The sequence below is a fragment of the Hyperolius riggenbachi genome, chromosome 2 (genome assembly GCF_040937935.1).
Source record: "Hyperolius riggenbachi isolate aHypRig1 chromosome 2, aHypRig1.pri, whole genome shotgun sequence".
NCBI lineage: Eukaryota > Metazoa > Chordata > Amphibia > Anura > Hyperoliidae > Hyperolius > Hyperolius riggenbachi.
In genome coordinates this window covers 84,201,429-84,225,757 of record NC_090647.1, presented here as the reverse complement: position 1 = coordinate 84,225,757, position 24,329 = coordinate 84,201,429, and the positions used below count along the sequence as shown (strand labels likewise).

General features: G+C 45.5%; 1 protein-coding gene across 3 annotated transcripts in view; it reads left to right on the top strand.

Annotated features, from left to right (window-relative positions):
- Window positions 1-24,329, top strand: part of LNX2 (ligand of numb-protein X 2) — a 186,030-nt gene that overhangs the window by 116,452 nt on the left and 45,249 nt on the right. For 2 of the 3 annotated variants that reach the window (XM_068266996.1, XM_068266997.1), the window contains exons 4-5: window positions 2,451-2,519; window positions 21,369-21,568. In XM_068266996.1, coding sequence (XP_068123097.1) covers window positions 2,451-2,519; window positions 21,369-21,568 — 269 coding nt within the window. The remainder of the gene's footprint in view (window positions 1-2,450; window positions 2,520-21,368; window positions 21,569-24,329) is intronic. The other variant, XM_068266998.1, reaches the window with a different exon arrangement.

Below are 24,329 nucleotides of genomic sequence, written 5' to 3'. Positions count from 1 at the left end.
GCAGGTCCCCGCTGTGGCTTTTTGTCCATTCACCAGCCCGGCGTCACTGTAACCCGGGCAGATTGGGATACTTCAGCCGCGGCGCTCGCAGTGTCCATCAGAGGCCACCATACTGCCTTGCTCATTGGTTGACCCCATGACCCCGGCGCACGTGCGCCGCAGGTCATGAGAGGGGCCAATAGACAAGGCAGTATGGTGGCCTCTGATGGACACTGCGAGCGCCGCGGCTGAAGTATCCCGATCTGCCCGGGTTACAGTGACGCCGGGCTGATGAATGGACAAAAAGCCACAGCGGGGACCTGCATTACCGATCTACAAGTGCTACTGCCATGCCGCCCGGGAAGTTGTAAATACCGATCGCGCTGCTGCTTTCACTCGGGGAACAAGCTGCAAGATATGACCCAGGAATTACAGATCATTGCAGCGGCTGCTGCTATGCCGCCCGGGGAGTTCTGAACACAGATCCTGCCACTGCTCAGGGGACAAGATACAAGACGGACAGGCATTGCAGATCTTGCAGCGGCTGCTGCTATGCCACACAGGAAAACATTGGATCACAGGGCTACAGCCTCACCATGAACCTCATTGATGGGTGAGAGCTCAGTTTCATTGTAGTAATTAGTTAGTGTAACTAGGTTGTGGGGGGCAGGGGTCTGTGTATTGAAGTAGTGTAGCTGGGTGGGGATATCAGGGGTTAGTGTAGTGTAGCTAAGGTGGGGTTATCAAGGGATATTGTAATTGGTGGGGGCAGCAGTGGATAGTATAGCTTGGAAGTGCATCTCAGATAGACATCTTGGGAGGAGGTTAAAGGTCTGTAAGATACTCTTGGACCATGGACGCACCTAGATTTAGTTTTTTTTTTTTTTCTTCCTGATTTTTGCCCTCTAAACCTAGGTGCGTCTTATAGTCCGGAGCGTCTTATAGTCCGAAAAATACGGTAATCATACAAAAATGGTTTATGTGCAAACTTTCTTAATTTCAAATTATGATAGATGTACCCAATATGTATTTAAAGCAAACTACTAGTCTGAACTGGGTTTTTAAGGAGTATGGATGGCAAACTTGGTGTTTAATTCACAAAAAGTTGTTAAAATTGCCATGTGCACGGTACTTGAGTAACACAAGATTTGCAATGGTAGAACACAAGTACCAATTTAGCAATGCTTGCACTACCTAGGTACTGCAGGTTGCGCTAAGTGCGCAAGGGACAATAGTCTGCAGGTGTAAGTACCAGTACAATTTGGCGAATTTTAGTGAATCACTCCATGGTCCTTACTAAACGCACAAGCTGATGATATTTACAATATTTTTGGGCATATAAGACGCACTTTGTCATCGCCCTAAAATAGGGAGAAAAAGTCACTGTGTCTTATATTCCAAATATAGGGAGTCCCTGACTTACAAACGCTCACCGATATGAGCCTCCGACACCCTGCAATGTAGAGGAGTCCCTGTATTGTGCCCATGTCTCCTCCGCCTCGTGTTCTCCTCGTAGATTAAAGCAGCAGCTGTATGGCTCACCTATTCCACTGACGCTCGCGTTGATCAGAGACCTCTCCTCTCCCTCACTGCTTCCCTAGTGCACGTCATGCAGAAGCCGGCACTAGGGGAAGCAGTGAGGGAGAGAAGCGGTCTCTGATCACCACTGGCTGCATTGGATTAGTTGAGCCATACTTCTGCTTGACTTTATTTAGGGGGAGTGGATGAGGACACGGGGGGTGTCAGAGTGGAGGAGACATGGGGGACAGAAGCGGACTCATGAGGGACACAGGACACAATAATTGTGGGAGAACACTTACAAGATACTGGACCATGGACGCACCAGGCGAAGTCTAGTTTATTTTTTCTTTCCGTGGTGTGTGCCCTCTAAACCTAGGTGCATTTTATCATCTGGAGAGTCTTATATGCCAAAAAATATGGTAATGGAATTGTCGCTTAGGCCTGTACGGCCTGCCTTCCGTAGTTGGTTATATTTACGGATTAATAGTAAGATATAAGTACACTGAACATAGCTCACATGCCCCAGAGGCTCAATTAGTGTAAATGGGTGTTAACAAACCCAAAACTAGATGAGTTTGAGCAGGCGAGGTTTCTGGCCTGATATTAATAGATCCCAAAGTTTTCCCTAAATTCGAGAAAGAATAACGTAAGCCACTACTTTTTACTTTCTTCTTTGTTTCTCTTCCCCAAAACAATCTACCTTTGACCTTCTCCGGCTTTCTCTTGTTTGATAGATACACTGTCCTGCCATACAGATGGTTCTAGGCACCTCAACACTATGATCCCAATCAGAAGCACCCCCATCTGAGACATCTGAGCTATGCTCCAGTCTTTGGATCACTATATTCCCCCTCTCTTCATCTTTTCTTATATACTTCTTCCCTTCTTTAACTTTTTCCTTTGTTCTGCTAACGTTTGCTTTCCTTTTGCACTCCTCTCCTCTTGTCCAGGCGGAATGGCTGCCTTGGCTCATCATTATGTGTTGGCTCCACCACATTTGGCTGGGACTCTCCATAACTGTAAGTACAGCTTACCTACAGCATGGACATTTCATAAATTCAGGGAAGCCACAGCTTTTACTGCAGCATTTGTTTTGATACAGTCCAGTCCAGACCCCCTAATAAAAGAACAACAGCTATTGTTATTATAGGTCTTGTTATAGCGTGCATGCAGGAGACAACAACAACAATGAAACATTTGTAAAGCGCTTTTCTCCCATAGGACCCAAAGCGCATAAGCTTGTCTCAGATCAGTACATAGTGATGTGAGGGGGAAATGTTATGTGAATGGCAGACCAAACAGGTGGCTTTTCACTTTTGATTTAAACATCTCCAGTGTAGGAGCTGTCTTGATTAAGTTTGGCAAAGCATTCCAGTGGGTAGGGGCAGCATGACGCGATCCAGCACTCATGCCACCTGATGGACTAGTTTCCCCTGGCATCATGGGCGGCCTGCCCTTGGCTCTAGGTGTGTAATATCTTTTGAAGAAGTATAGCTATGTGGATGTCACGTGAGATTTATACTCTGCCTCAAAACACTATTCCTTTCATACAGATGCTTTTGTTATAAATGTGAATATCCTGCATTATAACTTTTTTTAGGATGGTAAAATAAGTAGTACATTTTAACACGATGTGCTCCTAATTGTCAATATTTTGCATAAGAAAGACATACGGTACAGTCTGAGGACAATAACCCAATCTCTGTATGTTGCTTTTCCCTTCTTCCCATGAAGGGTCAATATGAGAGGAGACTAAGTGACTCCTTTTTTGTAATGCTAGGAGACCGGAACAAATTTGAAACTCATTAACGCCGGGATATGTTATGGAGAACTGGAGTTTGGTGAGCTCTCCTGTTACCCTCTGGGAGGCTGGCAGAGCCATGATAGGGGGCCAGCTGAATCACATGGCCGCGTTGCTAAAATGCAGATGGAATAAAGAATTATTTCTCGGTTTTAACACAAGCAAACTCCTCAACTTGCCTACTTCTGAGAGAACAGATCAAGCCCCTGCTGACCCACTGTTCAGACTGGTGATGGTCTGGCCTAGAAGAACTCATGGAGAAGCATGTGATTTGTTTGATCAGCTGATAGATTTGCAAAGCTCTGATTTGCTGTGATCACATCCTGCTTTAGAACATGATCATGACTAGCAAATCAGAGACTTACATATCCTTCACTTGCCCAAACTGATCACATGCTTCTCATTGAGTTAGTTCTCCTAGATATGACCATCGCTAGTTCACCTAGGACCCAGCAGAGCGATTTATGTTTCTAGGAATCTCTGGTTATTCCAAAAGCACTTTGCTGCTGAAAGTGAATGATCTGATCTGCATGCTTGCTCAGGGTCTATAGCTAAAATTATTTTCTATATTAGTTATATTACAACAAATAGAGATAGTTCACTACACTTCCTAAGTATGAAAGTTGGCCAAGACTTGACTCGAACTGATGTAGTTGTTTGGACAGCAGCCTCCGGGCCTCACTATATAGATCATTGATCATTACTTAGCCTTAAGGTGGCCATACACTTATAGATTTGCTGCAGATTCTACCATCAGATAGATTTCTGTCAGATGCCTGTCAAGTCGAATTTGACAGGCATCTATCTGATGTGTACCACAAACTAGGAACAGATTTCCAATAGATTTCAGAATGAAATCTTTTGGAAGTCTATTGGAAATCAATCTAAATGCATTATTGGACCATTAGATGCAATGCAACTCTATGGGCCATTGATCTGCTGCCAGATTTTCCATCCTGTCAGGTAGATCTCCGATCGATAGATTGATCTCCGACCGATCAATCGATGACTGAAATCGACCAGTGTATGAGTTTTTTTCATGCCTGCCAGGAGTAAAGAGGATGAACTGCAGACTCACAGTGACTTTAAAAAAAACAAAACAACAAATCAATCAGTTCTTGATCTATCCTCTATTTTTTAACGTTTCACATTGCAATGTCTTGATTTCTTTTTTCATACTACTATCTTTCAGCAAACTTCCTCTTTAAAGAGGAACTCCAGTGAAAATAATGTACTGGCAATAAAAGTACTTCAGTGTTTGCCCATTGTAAAATCTTTCTGTTATAATTTAAGTAGGCCTCAGTTATTTGGACTGAGTTAGTCAAAAAGGCTTGAGGAGCAGACCTGCCCTTTAAGGGATTATCTCTTAATGAGAAAATCTGCAGTTCTGTCAGCAGACCTAGAACATACCAAGAAGCTGTTCTGTGGACAAGGCCGCAGGTCTCGCTGACCTCAGCTTGTACGCCACTGGAACAATAAACATCAGCCATATTTAATAAACATCCAAATTCCAGTAAGTAAAGGAAAGGTGACATTAAATATTAATCGAGTGGGTGGGTATTATGACACCACGAGGTGGCCCAACCAATAGTCTGGTCTAGGGGAGGGCGAATATGATGTCACAGTTAACTCTTTCCTAGTCGGTATTAAAACGGAGGTGGGCGATCAGAGCTCACTCGGCTTCATACTTTCATGCCCTCCATCTCTGACTTCTACTGACTGGAACCCAATTATTTTTCTAAGCATGTTCATTCCTTTCTGTAATCTGATATAATGTATGCTGTACATAGGTAGTCTAGATGTAACATAGAGTAGATGCAAGAAGACCTGGGTACCTTCAGCAGGGAGGTACTCACGCAGCTGTAACGCAACATGGAAGATTGGCTTTGCTAGGGTGTGATGAACTGTATCTATCTGTATATCTGTTTCATGAATAAACTCCTTAAACGTTGAAGAAGCCTGAGAAAGTCTATCTCCTGCTTGCTGTGTGAGAGTCAAGTTATCGCACAGTCTGTGAGACGCAGCTATAAGAAGTTGCTGGTGTCGAAGCAAGGTGATTTAGAACAGTTTATAGCACTTTCCTCTCCCTGATTTACATTCTGACATTTATCACATGGCGACATTTTTACTGCTGGCAGGTGATGTCAGTGGAAGGAGATGCTGCTTACTTTTTGGCAGTTGGAAACAGCTGTAAACAGCTATTTCCCACAATGCAACAAGGTTCACAGAAAGGAAACTGCCAGGGGTACCACGGTCCTCAGAGTTTCTTGTGGGAGGGGTTTCACCACAATATCAGTCATACAGCACCCCCTGATGGTCTGTGTGTGAAAAGGAATAGATTTCTCATGTAAAAGGGGGTATCAGCTACTGATTGGGATAAAGTTCAATTCTTGGTCACAGTTTCTCTTTAAAGTGCATGTAGAGGCACAATTACTGTCGCCCACAAGGATCGTGATTTGATTCCTCGGACGATAGTTTTGGGCCTAGGTCTGTCTGTCTACTGTTGCTGCGTGGGGGGGGGGGGGGGGGTAGTGCGGGGGTGTTCAATGGCACTCTCCAAATAAATAAATATAGTACAACAAATTACTTGGGTAATTAAAAGTTTAATACACAGTTAAACTGCACACTGACATTCAGCAGGTACAGCAATACCAATAAACAGGGAAAAAAGTGACCTTACCACACAAGCTTTTACTAAATTCCTTAAGTTGTGTACTAGAACCACGCTAGACTTTTGTCTTCCAAAACAGTTGTTTGTAATGGCCTCAGGTGCAAATCAGGCGTGAGCACCGGATCAACCCCCCTCCCCCACACACAGTGATAGGCTTCCCCTAAACGGGTCTGGCATGTTGGATCACTGCTGCTGTCTTTACATTGTAGTCCCTGCAGCATGTTTGTACAGCCATTCTTCCTACATTGTCTCCCAAAACGATCATTAATAATTGGCAATGACTGAGAGTGTAAAAAAGCATTAGACAGTATTTTTATGATAACTTTATCAGTGTTTTGTATTAAAGGGGACCTGAACTCTCGCACAGGACAGAAGGAAAACAGAGAGAAATGCACCCTGTATGTATTTAGAGAGATTAGCCTGTCTAATTCCCCCTCATCTGTGACTAATCACCACCATAATTTGATCTCTCAGCTGTCTCGCCTCAGGAATCTCCTCTGCCACAGTAGAGCAGCTAATTTGTAAACACAGGATGCTAACCCTATGTCTGCTTTCATGAAAGCAGGAAGTAGACACACTGCAGATTTATTGCAGGATTTGTATCAGCTGTAGCAAATAAATGTTTTTCTCTAAAGGTTATTATGCTGGTGCCTATGCTGGAGCAAAGAGGAAGTTCTGAGTTCAGGTCCACTTTAAAGCTAAGAAAGAACTGACATAAAATGCAGACCGTGCTTTTTTCTCCCACTAATGAGTGTGGAATAGGTTTCCACTTGCATTGGGCATCAGCATTTCTGCATCCTGAGAGTATCTGCATAAAGCACACCTACAGCCATGCATCTTGTGTACTGTCTTTGGAGATGAGCAGTCTGGGTTCCGCCAGTAGTTTCTGGTGTGAGTTCCGCACGGCGCTCTCAAACCCCTTGACGTTCTTATATAGCCCCCTGGCTCTCTTCAGTTTTATATATCGGCAGTAAATTATACTGTCCTTGTTTTTCATGGCAGTCATTAAGAGGAGAGATCTTTCCTGGAAGGCTTCATAACTGCCGGCGGTGTGATCGATATTTGGGCTGATTCTGTGTTTTTTCTGTCAGTCTCGGGATAATCTCTCTGTAATTATATTTTGTGCGTCATCCAATTTTTATTTACTGCACACTTAAGAGTGTAACTGTAATTATTTTCAAAATCTGTGCACCTGCTATAGGGAGCGGCTACGCAGCACCCAGGAGAGGAGAAAAACTAAAGTATACATGTATTGTACTTATAAATATGCACAATCAGCCTTAGATCGCCCCATGATTAATAATACGAATATAATGTATTGCTAAACCTGTGGTGTGTGCCCAAGGTTCACAATGTTTGATATGCATACCCCCGGAGCAGGGGTGTCAGCCTCTATGAGGCCCAGAATCAAGGGGGCTCAGGTAGTATTTAAAGGATACCCGAAGTGACAGGTGACATGATGAGATAGACATGTGTATGTACAGTGCCTAGCACACAAATAACTATGCTGTGTTCCTTTTTTTCTTTCTCTGCCTGAAAGAGTTAAATATCAGGTATGTAAGTGGCTGACTCAGTCCTGACTAAAACAGGATGTGACTACAGTGTGACCCTCACTGATAAGAAATTCCCCTTTTTACCTCCTTTCTTGCTCTCAGAACCCATTTTCTGCTAGGAAAGTGTTTTATAGTCGGAATTTCTTAACAGTGAGGGTCACACTGTAGTCACTTACTGTTTGAGTCAGGACTGAGTCAGCCACTTACATACCTGATATTTAACTCTTTCAGGCAGATAAAGAAAAAAAGGAACACAGCATAGTTATGTGTGTGCTAGGCACTGTACATACACATGTCTATCTCATCATGTCACATGTCAGTTCGGGCATCCTTTAAAGTGAACCAAGCACCATTCTCAGCATCCAGGGCATCTCAATAGCATATTAAAAATGCATGCCAACAATGTGGCTCATTATTAATTAAAAACTTACATTTTACCTTGTCTTTATACATTTAAAAGTTTAGCAGAGGTCTTTATTACCCTACTTCCCAGGCCTGCCCAACCTGCAGGAAATTCCAGGCAGATAAGGACTGATGTATGTATTTCATTGCACTCATTACCAGGGAGCATGCAAAAGCTTTCATCAGCGGGGGGGGGGGGCACTATGCTTCAAAGAGTTTAATGAGGTCAGTTTAAAGAAGTCACAGATGCTATCTTCTCACTTTCCCCTGGATAAATAATGGGCAGCTAGAGGAGGAGGGGGAACATGGCAGCTCCTATAGCTATTAGAAACCAGGACAAACTGCAGAAAAAAGTGGCGCTTGGTTCCCTTTAATAATTAAGTACCACCTGAGCCCCCTTGATCCTGGGCCCCATGAGAGTTGTCATCCCTGGTGGGGAGAATCTAAAAAAAATAAACAGATTTAGTCTGGTTTGTTCTCCAGGTAAAATAAGTATAGTTGAAAACCCAACAAAAAAGAGCTCTTTACAGCACAGTTTTTTCTAGGGATACAGAATGTTGTGACAGCTGGAGCGGGGATATGATAGGGTCATTATCTCATTGGCTATTTTTATTGATTATGTCATTAGTGCCAAGTTTCTTCCTTAGCCATACACTAATAGGTGGCCACCAGACTGACCATTAGACCACCTGGTTGAATCTGATCAGAGAGGCATCTATTACTTGCCCACACACTGTACACAGGGTTTTGATAGATTTCAGCTGCCTCCACATGCCAAGCCCCCAGGTCCCCCCATCCAATGTGTTCCCCCAGTGATGTCAGTGGAGCTAACTCTGACCTGTCCACTGCCGTGCCTCCCTCCCGTGTCTTCTTTCCATGCCTTGGCACTCCTCCCTGCGTCTTCTCTCCCGAGGCCCTGTGTCATTCGGCAAATGCTGGAGGCCAAACACTAGGAGTCAAGCATGTATGTCACTGGGCCTTTAGTGTTTGGCCTCTAGCGTTTGTCACATGACACAGGTTCCCCAGGAGAGGAGACACAGGGAGGGGTATGAAGGAGACCCAGGCATGAAGAGAAAACACTGGACTCTGCAGGAGGCACACTGGTAGGCAAGTGATTGTTAGCTCTGCTGCCAACCCTCTGCGTCAGTCATCCCCAAATTGAAAGGTTACCATTGCACTCCCAATCTGTCCGGCATGATAGATTTGGTACATTTTTGCCATTTCTTGTAGATTTGATCTTTGTGATCAGATCTGCCGGTTATCAGCAGGGAAAATCGACAAATGTATGGCCACCTTTAGAATCTTAACGTGTGAAAATTTACTCCATGCACTCTGCAGACATCTGAACCAATAGCAGAAATACAGCCTGAACTGCTCTGGGATGTCTTTTACTCCAAACCATGTACAGCACGTTTTTAGGAATCTATAATAGCTACAGAGTGAAGCTTAATAATATTTAACAATTTTCATTTAAAAAATGGCCCATGCGGTCAGAGCCAGGACAAGGTCCTCCAGCACCCAAGGCTGAGACACCAAAGTGCGCCCCTTCATCCCTCCCACCCCAGCCGTCACACACTGATTACTAATAGACAAAGAGGCACCCCAGGGCCCCCAACACCTTAATCTCTAGTTATCTGGCTTGTAGTCACTGCCATGTATCTCCTTTTCTTATTTCTTTCTTCTTCAAACACAATTAGGAATGACAGCTGAATGAATTGTGCGCCCCCTCCTACTCTGCGCCCTGAGGCTGGAGCCTCTCCAGCCTATGCCTCGGCCCGGCCCTGCATGAGGTGATGGCTCACAGTATGTTATAATGATTTCTATTCTTAAGTGGTGTTATTCTTTAAGGCCCTTTGCACACTTGCGTGCTACGTCACACTGCAGTACACATCCCTGTCTACGGAGACTTGCACAGTTTGTGCAACCCAGTGCACCAGAAGTATCAAAATCGCTGCAATCTTTACGCAAACGCCCCGTTCACACTGTTTTTTTTTTTTTGTTTGTTTTTCATTAAACACAAACGTGAATTATGAGCAATTGCGATTTTGCGACTTTTTAATATTTCAATTGTGATTGCTCCAAAATCGAGGAAAAGTGATGCATGCACAGAGAATCCAAATCGTGCAAATCGCTGGCGATCAGTGAAATCACTGCCATATACTATAAACTACATAAATGCTTTTGAAAGCACTAGGGATTGTGCTGCGGAAATTGACCGAAAAAGCTCCCCAGTGTGAACGGGCCCCAAGGCTGCAGCGCGTTACCGCATGATCTGTGCCTACCGCATGCATTATGCAGTAATGCAAGTCAGTGGGCGACACAGTAATTGCGCACAATGGGACTGCGGTGTCATGTGGCGCGTATGCGCGGACCGACAGGAATCCCAGCGACTTACTTCCTGCTCAGCAGGACATAAATGAATGGCCTCTAATGGATAGTGTTCTTGCTTTGCAGCACTGGGGTCCCAGGTTCAGATCCTGGGACCCCTCTGCATGGATTTTGTATGCTCTCCTTATGTGTATATGGATTTTTTTACCCGGGCACTCTGGTTTCCTTCTGCAACCCAAAAATATACAGATAAATGAATTAGTTCACCCTGAAATTGGCCTTAGATCAGGCATGGGCAAACTCGGCCCTCCAGCTGTTACGGAACTACAAGTCCCACAATGCATTTGCCTTTATGAGTCATGACTGTGGTTGTCAGACTCCTGCAATGCATTGTTGGGACTTGTAGTTCCTTAACAGCTGGGCCAAGTTTGCCCATGCTTGGCTTAGACTGTGCTAACACATAGACTATGACTATGGCAGGGATTAGATTGTGAGCCCCTCTGAGGTACAGCTAGTGACATGACTCTGTACTCTGTAAAGTGCTGCAGACGATGTCAGAGCTACAGTATATCTATACAAAATAATAATAATGAACCACAAGAGGGATTTCTGTTTTTTAACACATCCATTTAATCGGTGTCCACGGCAACCATGATCTACATGCTATAATCTATACTATAATTCATTACACTTCAGCGCACTCCAATGCTGATATCCCAGACATGATAGATGGGGGAAGTAATAACAGACGCGCCAGAGATCTGTAAACTTTCACCCCCTGTCATGCTCTGAATTTCCGCATTACAGCTTCCATTAGCAGAGAGCCAGGGAGATGATAGCTTCAATACATTTTCATTGGCGAGATTACATGCCCTTTTCCGTGCAATTTGTGCTTGCGTCTACAGCCACGTGTAATTGTCGCATAATAGCGGTGCACTGCGCCACATTCATGGCATTGCATTAGGACTATTTTTTACTTATTTCCGCCATGTAATAGTCTCTGCTTCACATATATCTCAAGCTTGTCTTCAGCGGTGATTGTTCTGTGGATTTCCTGTGGAACGCGGATGGCTGAACACTGACTTAATGGGTAGAGGAAACTACATTCCATGTATTCTATTAAGCGCCTCTACGCTGTCTGTAATTGCTCTAAGAACCTTAGTGAATAGTGCAGTGAGTTATGATTGTTATTATTAAGTATTTATATAGCGCCGACATTTTCCGCAGCGCTGTACAGAGTATATTGTCTTGTCACTGAAAGGACTCCCGAAGCGAACAGCACTATCTATTTTTACTTACCTGGTGCTTCTTCCGGCCCCCATGAAGTCCTTTGGGTCCCTCGCCGCAGCTTTAGTCCTCCTTGGTGTCTCGCTGGCTGCCTGTAAAGATTGTTGGCACTTCTGCACATGTGCGGCCGAGTGCGCGTTTCGCAGTAGTCTGTACAGTAAGCGCCCAGTGACCAGGGCCAGATTTGTACTATTTACCGCCCAAGGCCACAGTCACCAGCCGCCACCCTTCAGTATAGGTAGTGAGATGACCCCTCCCCCCTTCCCTCCAGTATAGGTAGCCAGATGACCCCTCCCCCTTTCCCTCCAGTCCAGTATAGGTAGCCAGATCACCCTTCCCCCTTCTTCTCCAGTATAGGTAGCCAGATGACTCCCTTAATCCCTCCTTTTCCCACCCCCTTTTAGTATAGGTAGCCAGCTCACCTGCACACCTCAGCAGCCATCTGAGTCACTAATTTCTCTGCTCGTCTCCAGTGCAGAAGCTTCCTCTTCCTTTCCGACTCCAATGCTGCCCAAGTCCATAGCCACCGGACTCAATACAAACGTGCACAGAGAGCAAGGCGGCTGCTGCACAGGCAGCTGTCAGCAGAGTACCGCAGTCAGGCACTCGCAGTGGCGGCTCCAGCTTCAAATTCTTTGGGGGGCTCAAAGGGGGCACAAGGGCTGGCAGGCGGGGCTCCCGGGGGATGGGGCAGAATTTGAGGCAAGGTGAAACATGGGCGTGGTCATGACATCATGTGGGCGGGGCTAACTGTAATGTAGTTGTACCAGCTAATGTAGTTGTAGTTGTAATATGAAGTAAATGCACATAATGACAGACAGCGTTTCCCCAGTAAATGCACGTAATGCACGTAATGAGAGCCAGCGTTTCCCCAGTAAATGCACAGAATGAGAGACAGCGTTTCACCAGTGAATGCACGTAATGAGAGACAGCGTTTCACCAGTGAATGCACGTAATGAGAGACAGTGTTTCACCAGTTAATGCACGGAATGACAGACAGCGTTTCCCCAGTAAATGCACGTAATGAGAGCCAGCGTTTCCCCAGTAAATGCACGTAATGCACGTAATGAGAGCCAGCATTTCCCCAGTAAATGCACAGAATGAGAGACAGCGTTTCACCAGTGAATGCACGTAATGAGAGACAGCGTTTCACCAGTGAATGCACGTAATGAGAGACAGTGTTTCACCAGTTAATGCACGGAATGACAGACAGCGTTTCCCCAGTAAAAGCACGTAATGAGAGCCAGCGTTTCCCCAGTAAATGCACAGAATGATAGACAGCGTTTCACCAGTTAATGCACGGAATGATAGACAGCATTTCCCCAGTAAATGCATGTAATGAGAGATAGCCTTTCACCAGTAAATGCACGTAATGAGAGACAGCATTTCACCAGTTAATGCACATAAGACACAGCTTTTCATCAGTAAATGCACATAATGACAGACAGCCTTTCACCAGTAAATGCATGTAATAAGAGACAGCGTTTCACCAGTTAATGCACATAATGACAGAGAGCCAGTGTCCCCAGTATAGGTAGCCAGGTGTATAGATGTCCCGAGTATATGTAGCCAGGCGTATACCTGTCCCCAGTATATGTAGTCAGGCTGGTGGTGGTGGGCTGGGAGCCCCAGGGCACCTCAGGCCTGGCTGGTGGTGGGCTGGAGGCCTCAGTCCTGGCTGGTGGTGGGCTGGGGGCCCCAGGGCAGCTCAGGCCTGGCTTTGCTAGGCTGGGGTCTTTGCAGGCCTGGGTGCTATGCAGGCCTGAGTGCTTCGCTGGGCGCTATGCAGGGCTAGGCGCTTTGCAGGGCTGGTCACTATGCTGGGTGCTATGTAGGGCTGCACGCTATGCAGGCCTGGGTGCTTCGCTGGGCGCTATGTAGGGCTAGGTGCTTCGCAGGCTGGGCACTTTGCAGGGCTGGTCGCTATGCTGGGTGCTATGCAGGGCTGGGCGCTATGCTGGAGTGAGTGTGTGTGTGCGTGTGACAAGCACTGTGTGTGAGAAAAGCAGTAAAGGAGGGGTTAATCGACAGGGCAGACTATCAGAGAGAACACCCTGCAGTAAATAGCATGCTGGGGTAGTAGTAGGTCCCTGAAGCAGTATAATATGAGGGCGATACATGAGTGGTAATGGCCATTACCTTACTTGCTTCCACTTCTCTGCAGCTCCAGGGCCTGCACAGACACCAGACAGAGCCCGTGCTACTCCCCTCTGCAGCTGGCATCACATCTAAGGAAGGAACCCTTTACTACATTGCGGTGGCGCCCTGCCTGCACATGCCCCTATTCACCCTCACAGCAAGAGCAGTTCTTTTCAATATCCGCGCCAAGCAGTCTGAGCGGCCGTGAGGGCGGGACAGAGGAAGCAAGTGGGCATGAATTGATTGGACAGTGGTGATGGTGACTGCGGCATCATTACCGAGTCCCCCCCTGCGGCATCAGACTGTCTCTGACTCCAGGTCCGCCCGTCCCTCTCCCCTCGTGGCGGCTTCAGTGCGCACCCCCCGACCCCATACAACACTCACACATAAACACACATTCACACACACTGCCGAGGCATCTCCGACTCCAGGCCTGCTGCTGTGATCGACCCTCCCTCTCCTGCCCTCGACTTTTTTTTTTAAGTACGGCAGTCGAGCCGGCTGGGGGGGGGCTTTCAGGGGGCTGACAGCCTTTTTGCTGGGGCTGAAGCCTGGGTAAGCCCCAGCGCCGCCACTGGGCACTCACCTGATCTCCCGGCATTGCAGAATTTGCAAGCTTGCAAATGCTGCACCAGTTTAGCCTGCTGCTTTGGTGCCCTTGCTCCTGTGGTGCCCTAGGCCATGGCCTAGGTCGCCTTGACCTAAATCTGGCCCTGCCAGTGACGTGAGCGCATTCACGCATGCAAAGAAGCACCAACCTGCCAATGGGTCAGCGATCTTTACAGTCGCCAGCGGGACAGCGTGGAGGACCGGAGCTGTGACGAGGGACCCAAAGGACTTCTAGGGGATGGAAGAAGCCCCAGGTAGGTAAAAATAGATAGTGCTGTTTGCCTCGAGAGCCCTTTAACTGTCCCTCAGAGGAGCTCACAATCTAATCCTTACCATAGTCATATGTCTATGTATGTATTGTGTAGTGCATGTATCATAGTCTAGGGCCAATTTTAGGGGGAAACCAATTAACTTATCTGTATGTTTTTGGGATGTTGGGGGAAATTGGAGTTCCCGGAGGAAACCCACACGGACATGGGGGGAACATACAAACTCTACGCAGATAGTGCCTTGGCTGGGATTCGAACCAGGGACCCAGCGCTGCAAGGCGAGAGTACTGACCACGATGTTGCTGTGCTGCCCCTATGATAAACAGCATCATGATCTATCTGAGCCTAGCAACAATAGGGCAGGCTGTCCACACACTGTCAGCTACAGGGAGCACATTGTATACACAGCCTCTATTGCACAATGCTTTGTGCCCAATTGTGCTGCAAAAAAAATAAGATTTTTGCCTCTGTTGTGACGATGATAGCAAATATGACCAAATATCACCCAGCCTCCCTACAGCAGCTTACAGACATGAAACCGGTCTGGTTGGGTAGTGCCACATTTTAGCAGCAGAAACTCAGGGCCGGATTACCGACCAGGCAACAAAAGCAGTCGCTTGGGGCCCCATTCAGAGTCAAAGGCGCCCCATTAGCACATAAACCAGCCCTTGCCATCCTGTCAGCGGTGGCTGGATGGTATAATGGTTAAAGGGACTCTGAGCAGTGCAGTAACTATGGAAAGATGCATATCATTTTAAAGCTCTCTTTCTCCTCTTTCCAATGATATCGAAACGGCTGCTCTATGCCTTTTAGTTTTCGATATTTTCGCGATTGAAATCGCGGCCACAGGACGACTTTTCTCCAAAGTCAGCGGTGGCTGGTAAGTATAATGGTTAAAGGGACTCTGAGCAGTGCAGTAGCTATGGAAAGATTCATATCATTTTAAAGCTCTCTTTCTCCTCTTTCCAATGATATACAAACAGCTGCTCTATGCCTTTTAGTTTTCGATATTTTCGCGATTGAAATTGCGGCCACAGGACGACTTTTCTCCAAAGTCAGCGGTGGCTGGATGGTATAATGGTTAAAGGGACTCTGAGCAGTGCAGTAACTATGGAAAGATTCATATCATTTTAAAGCTCACTTTCTTCTCTTTCCAATGATATATAAACAGCTGCTCTATGCCTTTTAGTTTTCGATATTTTCGCGATCGAAATTGCGGCCACAGGACGACTTTTCTCCAAAGTCAGCGGTGGCTGGATGGTATAATGGTTAAAGGGACTCTGAGCAGTGCAGTAACTATGGAAAGATGCATATCATTTTAAAGCTCTTTTTCTCCTCTTTCCAATGATATATAAACGGCTGCTCTATGCCTTTTAGTTTTTGATGTTTTCACGATCGAAATCACGGCCACTGGACGACTTTTCTCCAAAGTTGGCAGCTCGATTCAGCACAATGCAATGAAATATAAGGAACCCAGGGGGATATAATTACAAACATCATGCTGGTAGGTGTGAGGATGTAATGAATTAGTTGTGGGTATGCTTAAAGGCATATCCACAGGCACTGCTTGGAGTCCCTTTAAGGGCTCTGCCGCTGACACAGGAGACCAGGGTTCGAATCTCAGCTCTGCCTGTTCAGTAAGCCAGCACCTATTCAGTAGGAGACCGTAGGCAAGTCTCTCTAACACTGCTACTGCCTATAGGGCGCGTCCTAGTGGCTGCAGCTCTGGCGCTTTGAGTCCACCAGGAGAAAAGCGCGATATAAATGTTATTTGTCTTGTCTTGTCAAATGATGCCGTGCGCTGCTGATTGTCTTCAGAGCCAGGCTTCCTCCTAGGCCCCCCTCCTGCTACTGTGCTCTCTGCCGCTGCCTACCCCTCCCTCCCTTCCCACAGAGAACCACAGCTGCAGCAAGAATGATAGCAGCAGATGGCAAACGCTCACTCACCTATCCATGATCCAAGCAATAGAGATCCCGTCATCTGAAACCCATCTGTCTCTTCTACAGTGCAGCCGCTCGCTCTGAACTTCCTGATTCTCAGATCAGACATGAAGTAGGAAGTAGTAATAGTAGTAGTAACAGAGCGGCAGCACTCTAGAGGAGACAGATGGGCTCCGGATGATGAGACCTCTATTGCTTGGATCGCAATAGGTAAATGTGATTCATCTGGTGCTGTCATTCTCCCCCACTGCGGCTGCCTTCTCTGCTGGACTATTGTATTCACTGGGATGGAGGCTGCATGGTGGCTGTCTAGTTTGGGAGGAAATCGGTTGTTCGGTGGTGGGGGTGGTTATGTCATTCTGTCTGGGGAACAGCTTCCGGTTTGGCAATGTCCAGAGCTTTCTGCTATTGCCAGGCTGGAGATGCAGGGGGAAAGTGCTGCTGCTGTGATATCTGGCGCCCTCTTCACAGGGGTGCCCCAGCCCCTGAGTGCAAATGTCCCAGCCATTCATCTCTCACTCTGCATTTTGCCGCTGCTATTCCCTGCATTGTGCACCCACAGAGGAAAGCGTGCTGTTGCCCATAGCAACCAGTAGCTCGGCTGCCCGGTGTGTGCGGCATGTTGCTGTGCAGCTGCATCTTCTGATTCTATTACGACATGATGGGGGGGGGCCCAAATCAGTTACTTTGCTTAGGGCCCCATTTAGCCTTAATCCGGCTCTGCAGAAACTGTTCTATCTTTTTTAGCTTTGGAGAGAATAAAGGCATAGCTCCCAACTCTTTTGGAGGGACAGTCCCTCTTTGGGGACCCTGTCCCTCTGTCCCTCTTTCTTCCTCATTTGTCCCTCTTTCAGGTCTCATGCACAGATCTATGTAAATATATGTACTTTTCCACTGAAAAAAATGTCTTTAATATACTCTAAATGTTATTTATATTCTTTACATCGGTATATTTCTTGTTTTCAAATGTTATTATAAAGGAAAATGAACCAGGATAGAAAGAATCAGTGTGGTTTGAATTATACAACTGCATATTTTTCAATTATATCTTTATGGTTTGCATTACAAGGGGTGTGTCTGGGGTGTGATTGGGGGCATGGCAGGGGTGTGGCCTAAATGTCCCTCTTTCTTATCTCAAAACATTGGCAGGTATGATAAAGGGTACCTGTAACCAGGGGCGAAACTACAAACCACAGGGCCCACATCAAACCTTTGATGGGCCCTCCCAATGCTCACACCCCTTTCCTTGTCTTCCTTTTGTGACCCTAACAGCCTTGGGGCCCATCTTACAAGGGTCATAACACAAGTGTGGCCATCCTGATCTTCACACCCTTAGTAGTAATTACTCTGGGTACTCCTGTGACCACAGGATCTTTTCCCTTATAGTTATGCCTGTGCTTGGAACTTTTTTTTTCTTTTAAAGTTATATACTTACCTCAGTATGGGGGAAGCCTCTGAATTGCTTTTAAAGAGACACTGAAGCGAAAAAAAAATGATGATATTATGATTTGTATGTGTAGTACAGCTAAGAAATAAAACATTAAGATCAGATATATCAGTCTAATTGTTTCCAGTACAGGAAGAGTTAAGAAACTCTAGTTGTTATCTCTATGCAAAAAAGCCATAAATCTCTACGACTTTCAAAGTCGTGGAGAGGGCTGTTATCTGACTTTTATTATCTCAACTGTAAGTGAACTAATTACTTTTTCTCTGCCAGAGGAGAGGTCATTAGTTCACAGACTGCTCTGAAAGAATCATTTTGAATGCTGAGTGTTGTGTAATCTGCACATATTAGAGAATGATGCAATGTTAGAAAAAACACTATATACCTGAAAATAAAAATATGAGGATATATTCTTTGCTGCTAATCTTCTAGTAATTATTCATAGTACGCAACCAATTCACTATATCATATATTTTTTTTCGCTTCAGTGTCTCTTTAAATGTAATTAAGGCACCGGGAAATTTGGGCACAGGGTAAAGCTGAAAAACTGTTCACCCTGCTTCTGCAAGTCCTGGCGGCGTTAATTACTATTCCCCCTCCAGGCCGCCATGGACTCTAGGAAAAACATAATTCGGCTGCCAGCTGCTGCTGGCGGCCGAATTACACTGTTTTGTAGAAATTAGGGCTCTGTCTTTTGACCGCGCCCCAATCCCTGTATGAGCGGCGCTATAGCCCTAATTCGCATTACAGCCTATGGCGATGCATGGTGCGCCCAAATTTCCAGAGCCCCTTTGCCTGTCTAGTCTGGATTAATACAACACATACATACTGTATATTTACCTCACAAGTTTATCTTTAGTTCAGGTTCGCTTTAAAGGCTTCCACACATATTCCACAATATGAAAAGGAAATTGGATTGTGAGTCCCTTCGGGGAAATAGAGTAAAGTGACTGGATCAATATTCTCAGTAAAATAATGCAAGAAAAAAAAGAGTTGGATTTATTTTCTCTGTCAGTTTCTCGGTTGTTGGGCCTGAGGACAGGTTTCAGAACCATCAACCAGAGATTCTCAGATGAAGAAATCCACTGAGCATGAATACCACTTTACCACTGCAAATATCAGAAAACAGAAACTCCCTGTTATCCCAGAAAGGTATCACTTTTCTTTAAAATGATCTTGTGATGTACTTCTGCATTTAGGAATCTAAAATACTCCTATCTTTGCGTTTTATTCTTACTCTGAGCACCAGCTACTCCTATACATCATATAATAACCAGACTCTAATTCAGAAATGGTGCCATCTTTCCCATGTGCCATGCAAGACAATGAGTGCTCTGTAAAAGTCTGTAAAACTGGGTGTTAAAACTGTGTATTCCTCAGCCAGCGGCATAACTAAAATTCACTGGGTCCCCTTCAAAAGTTTGGATCCTCGCACTCTCGCTTTCTGCACACGTAAACTGAGAACCAATGTTATTCAATTGGCTACTGCACACTTGAATGTGTTTTCCCCATGCAGATAAAAACTGACAGCAGTAAAGAACTGCATGCATTTTCTCTATCAGTTACATTAGGTTCTGTGATAAAACGTGCATGTTTTCACAGCCCTACATAGTGTGCAGAAACACATAGAGAAAACCGACAGAGTGAGTGTGCTCCCAGCCTTAGTTTATTACACTCACTCTGTCCATCTCTTATGGAGCAGAACAGGCTCTGCAGCCCTTTCTAGCACAACTACAGTACACAGCACTTGGGGTGGGGTAGAGAGGTTGGGGCAGGGCGCTGTACAGAAGAGCCTGCTGAACACTGAATAGGGACTGTCTACAAATCTTTGTCTGCAAAACTCTGTATGATTCCTTATCAGAGGCTGAGCAGATGCAGTCATTAGAACAATTGTGCAGAGAGCAGAAAGTTTTATCTCTCCATGCACTTAGTTGTCAGTCTCGCAGGACAGGGCCCTCTGTGGCTTCTGGGCCTCCCCTGCGGCTGCATCCCTTGCAGGGTCTTTTGTTACACCACTATCTTCATTCCATCAAAGTGTAAAGCCTTCTGTTTCTATATTATTAGTTGAATATGAACTGATATGAATGTTTGTTTACTGAGAGTTCTAAGGCCAATAGAAAATATACCTGTCTCCCAGAATGCTCTTGGGGAAAATTCTGCCCAGCTATTCAGCCCAGGCTAAGCATCACTGGGAGGGCAGAGTTACATACCAATATACAGCAATATATAGCTTTAGGAAGTGTTTCTGGTGCTGAAACCAGGAACATGACTGTAAAAGTGGGTAAACTGAATGATTTACCATATTCTACTTTATATCACTACAGTGCCTCTTTAACCACTTAACGACCACGGTCAGCCGATCGGCGGACCTAGGTGTTAAGTGGTTTTACATGGAAACGGCCGCTCGTTCGAGTGGCCTTTCCATGTCAGTTCACGGAGGGTGTCTCCGTGAACTGCCTGCGAGCCTCCGATCGCGGCTCGCAGGCTAAATGTAAACACGCGGGGAAGAAATCCCCGCTGTTTACATCAAACGGCGCTGCTGCGCAGCAGCGCCGTAAAAGAGATCGGCGATTGGCCGGGGATTGCCGCATTCTGATAGGCTGAAGCCTATTAGAGGCGGCGCAGGACTTATATCCGTCCTGTGCCGCCTTTAGCCTGCGGGAAAAGGAGGGAAGGACGGGGAGGCTGGGAATCGCTGCGGAGGGGGGCTTTGAAGAGCCCCCCGCCCGCAAGGCACAAGTAGCCGGCAGTCGATCAGACCCCCCCCCCCCCCCCAGCAGGACATCCCCCTAGTGGGGTAAAAAGGGGGGAAATCTGATCGCCCTGGCTGATTCCTGATCTGTGCTGTGGGCTGGAGAGCCCACGCAGCACAGATAAGCGCCAAATCCCCTGGTCCTTAAATGGTTAAATATAGTTCTGAATTATTCAACCAATATAAGCTCTAATTACACAGTAAAACACACAAAACATATATAAAAATATTTATATTTATTATTGTTTTCAAGTTCGACTGTTTGAATATTTATATTGATGAAATGTCAGGTCCTCCTTGCCAACTCCATATAAATGTATTATTTTGTAATAAAAAGCAATTGAGGGGGAGGAGGTAACTAAACGGATCGATGACCTAAGATCTGCACTTTGGCCTTGCTGTGTCACATGACCATCTACTTGTATAATTACCATACACCTACTAATAATAATAGTATTAATAATGCAGTCTTTGGAGTTTGGTATAGAATGACCTGTCCAATAAAAATATGCAGTGTAGAGATGCCTTTGTAATTGTTTTTCACAAATAAAGCACCAGAGTAGCAATGTGTAGTATTGATCGTTCATTGTATTGATCCAGGCAGGCACTGAGCCATAAACATACCATTGACATTGCTTTGCCTTCTTTCTTTCCTCTCCTTGCACTTGACAGCGATGCCCCCACCAGCGAGCCTGCCGGAGGGTGAGATCACCACCATAGAGATTCAACGCTCCAACCCTTACATCGAGCTGGGGATCAGCATCGTCGGGGGCAACGAGACCCCTTTAATAAACATTGTCATCCAGGAAATCTATCGGGACGGCATTATCGCCCGGGATGGGAGGCTGCTGGCTGGTGACCAAATCCTTCAAGTAAGCTGCTGGAATATCATCGTTTAATCATCCTTTAGCTGATACAATACAGAATACAATGGCCTTTATGTTGTAAGTCAGAAAGCAATATCCAGCCTGCTGGAATCTTTCGAAACCAGTCGGGAGTCATTTTCATCACAGCAACAGCAGTAACTGATGCAAGCGACCGGCCTATTTATAGATGAGCAAACAAAAAAAGGAATGAGCTGTATTTTTTTGGTTGAAAGAAAAAAAAATCGCTTTTTCTGTGCATTTTTTTTTTTTTTTTTTTGAGAGTGGTGATCAAATCCAAGGATCGCCTTTTCATGTGCGTATTCACCATTTCTCAGTAAACCATTATGTATTGCCAGTATTGTGCAGATTGAACACACCTGTTTGTTAAAAGAGGAAAAAAAATTGGATAACTCTTTTCACCAATTTGATATTGGCAACAAGGTTCACACGGACGTTTTGCTGGCATTAAACATAGTGTTTTACAGTTTAGGGATCTACCGCTGTCACATGCAAGTGAATTGGGAGCGTTTAGTACAAGCTTTTGCAGGCTTTCATGAAAGCCTGGGAGTTGATCCTGCCGTCTTGTCTCGTCTCAAAAGCAACATGCAGCTTCTAGAAGGCGTTTGAAAGCCAGCAAAAGCCACTGAATGCCACTCAAAGCCAAAGAAAGCCCATAAAAGCCCAGCCTTTCCCTATACTTCCTAGAATAGCCACCAAAAGCCCAGAAAACGCAACACTCTCCTGAAAGTCATTAAAAGCCTTCAAAAGCCATTAAATCTAAGCTGTTAAACGCTGCTATTCTTGAAAAAAAAAAACACAGTGTTTAAACGAGACGCTGAGCAGTAGCTCAGCAGAAGCCTATGTGAACCAAAGAGCTAGAGCTTAAAATTTACCTGACCCTGAAAAAGGAATTAGATGAAATAGGGCCCTAGACAAGATAGCAGTTGTTGTCCACAGCTAATGATCACTTGGCTCTCTCTCCAGGCCCTACGTAACTGCCTAGGTTTGCCTTGTGGATGATCTGGATCTGTCACAATGTAATCAGGAGGCAAAGGGCTACTGCCTCATCCATACTCCACCCCCTTACCTAGCGTGTCCCCCACTACCCATTAGATTGTAAGCTCGCAAGGGCACGGTCATCCTCCTAATGTTTACTGTTTTTGTAACAATATTTGTGCTGCTTGGAACTCTGCTGTACATTTGTTAGTTGTATCTATGTTCCCCTTGTCGTCTTATTGTGCTTTGTAAAGCGATGCGGAATATGTTGGCGCTATATAAATAATAATAATAATCTGGATCTGAGCTGCAGCGAAGATGGGTATATATGCTTCCAATAGCATGCTCCAACATGCACTCTTTATGGGGGATAGGGTTTCACATGGTGGATTTGGCTAATCATCCGCTTATTTTTTTAGGCCAAAAATGTGTGTGTCGGATGAAAGGGGGGGGGGAGAGGTGTTTACCTGGGTGGCTTATGTGCAGGGATATACAGTACTCACTTAGCCAATCGATAGTGATGGTCCTGTCTAGATCATCTAATGGACAAGCATGTGATCAGTTTGGTCAGGTGATGGATATGTAAGTCTCTGATTTGCTAGTCATGATCATGAGCTAAAGCAGGATGTGATCGCAGGAAATCAGAGCTTTGCTAATCTACCGGCTGATCAAACAAATCACATGCTTCTCCATGAGTTCTCCTAGATATGGCCATCACTACCAATCAAAGGTGTAATTTAAAGGACCAGTATCACAAAAAATTATAAAATTTAAAATACACAAAAACACATAAATAAGAAGTACATTAAGGCTACTTACACACTAAGACGTTGCGTTAGGTGCCACGTTAAGGTCGCATAACGTGCACCTAACACAACGTATGGTGCTGCAAGAAAGGACGGTAGAGTGAGCTGCGTTAGGCGGCTTTATCCCTATAAGGTCTCCCAGAGTGGCGCTGATTGGCCGGCGGGACCACCGGATGCGGAGCGAGACACTCCGCATCACGTGGTCCCGCCGGCCAATCAGCGCCCGCCAGTGCAGTGAATATTAAGTAGCCATGTGCGCGGCTACTGTAGCTGGCTCGCTCCGCCTCCTCTCTGCCCCCCACTGAGCATGTGCAAACAGTCTAACGCGGCTATAGCCGCTCTAACGCCGTAGCATGCTGCACTTTCCGGATAACGTGCAGCGTTACATGTAACGCAACGTGGGCTGTGTGTACAGCCCACTTGTGTTACATTGCTGTGCGTTGGGGGAGCGTTACAGGCGCACCAACGTGCGCCTGTAACGTCCCTGTGTGTAAGCAGCCTTAACCCAGAGTAAAATGAGCCATAAATTACTTTTCTCCTACGTCGCTGTCACTTACAGCAGGTAGTAGAAATGTGACATGTTTTTCTGGGTTTTCTTTATTTTTAAAAGATACTTAGTTAACTGAAGTTGCTCAGTCCAACATTCACAATAGTGTGCAGGGTTGGCGGACTGCATTTTTGCATAGATCCATTCCAGAGAGTGTTTTTGTAAAGAATAAATGAAATACGGAGAATCCCCCATGAAGAGATAGTCTAGTCAAAAACATGTCAGTTCTGTCAGATTTCTACTAACTACTGTAAGTAACAGCAACATAGGAGAAAAGCAATTTATGGCTCACATTACTCTAGAACAAACATATGTCTTATTTGTATGTGTTTACATGTATTTTAAGTTTTACAATTTTTCGAAGTAGTGGCCCTTTAATTCTATGTTTTCCTGCTTTTGTGAGTGGCTAACACAGAAA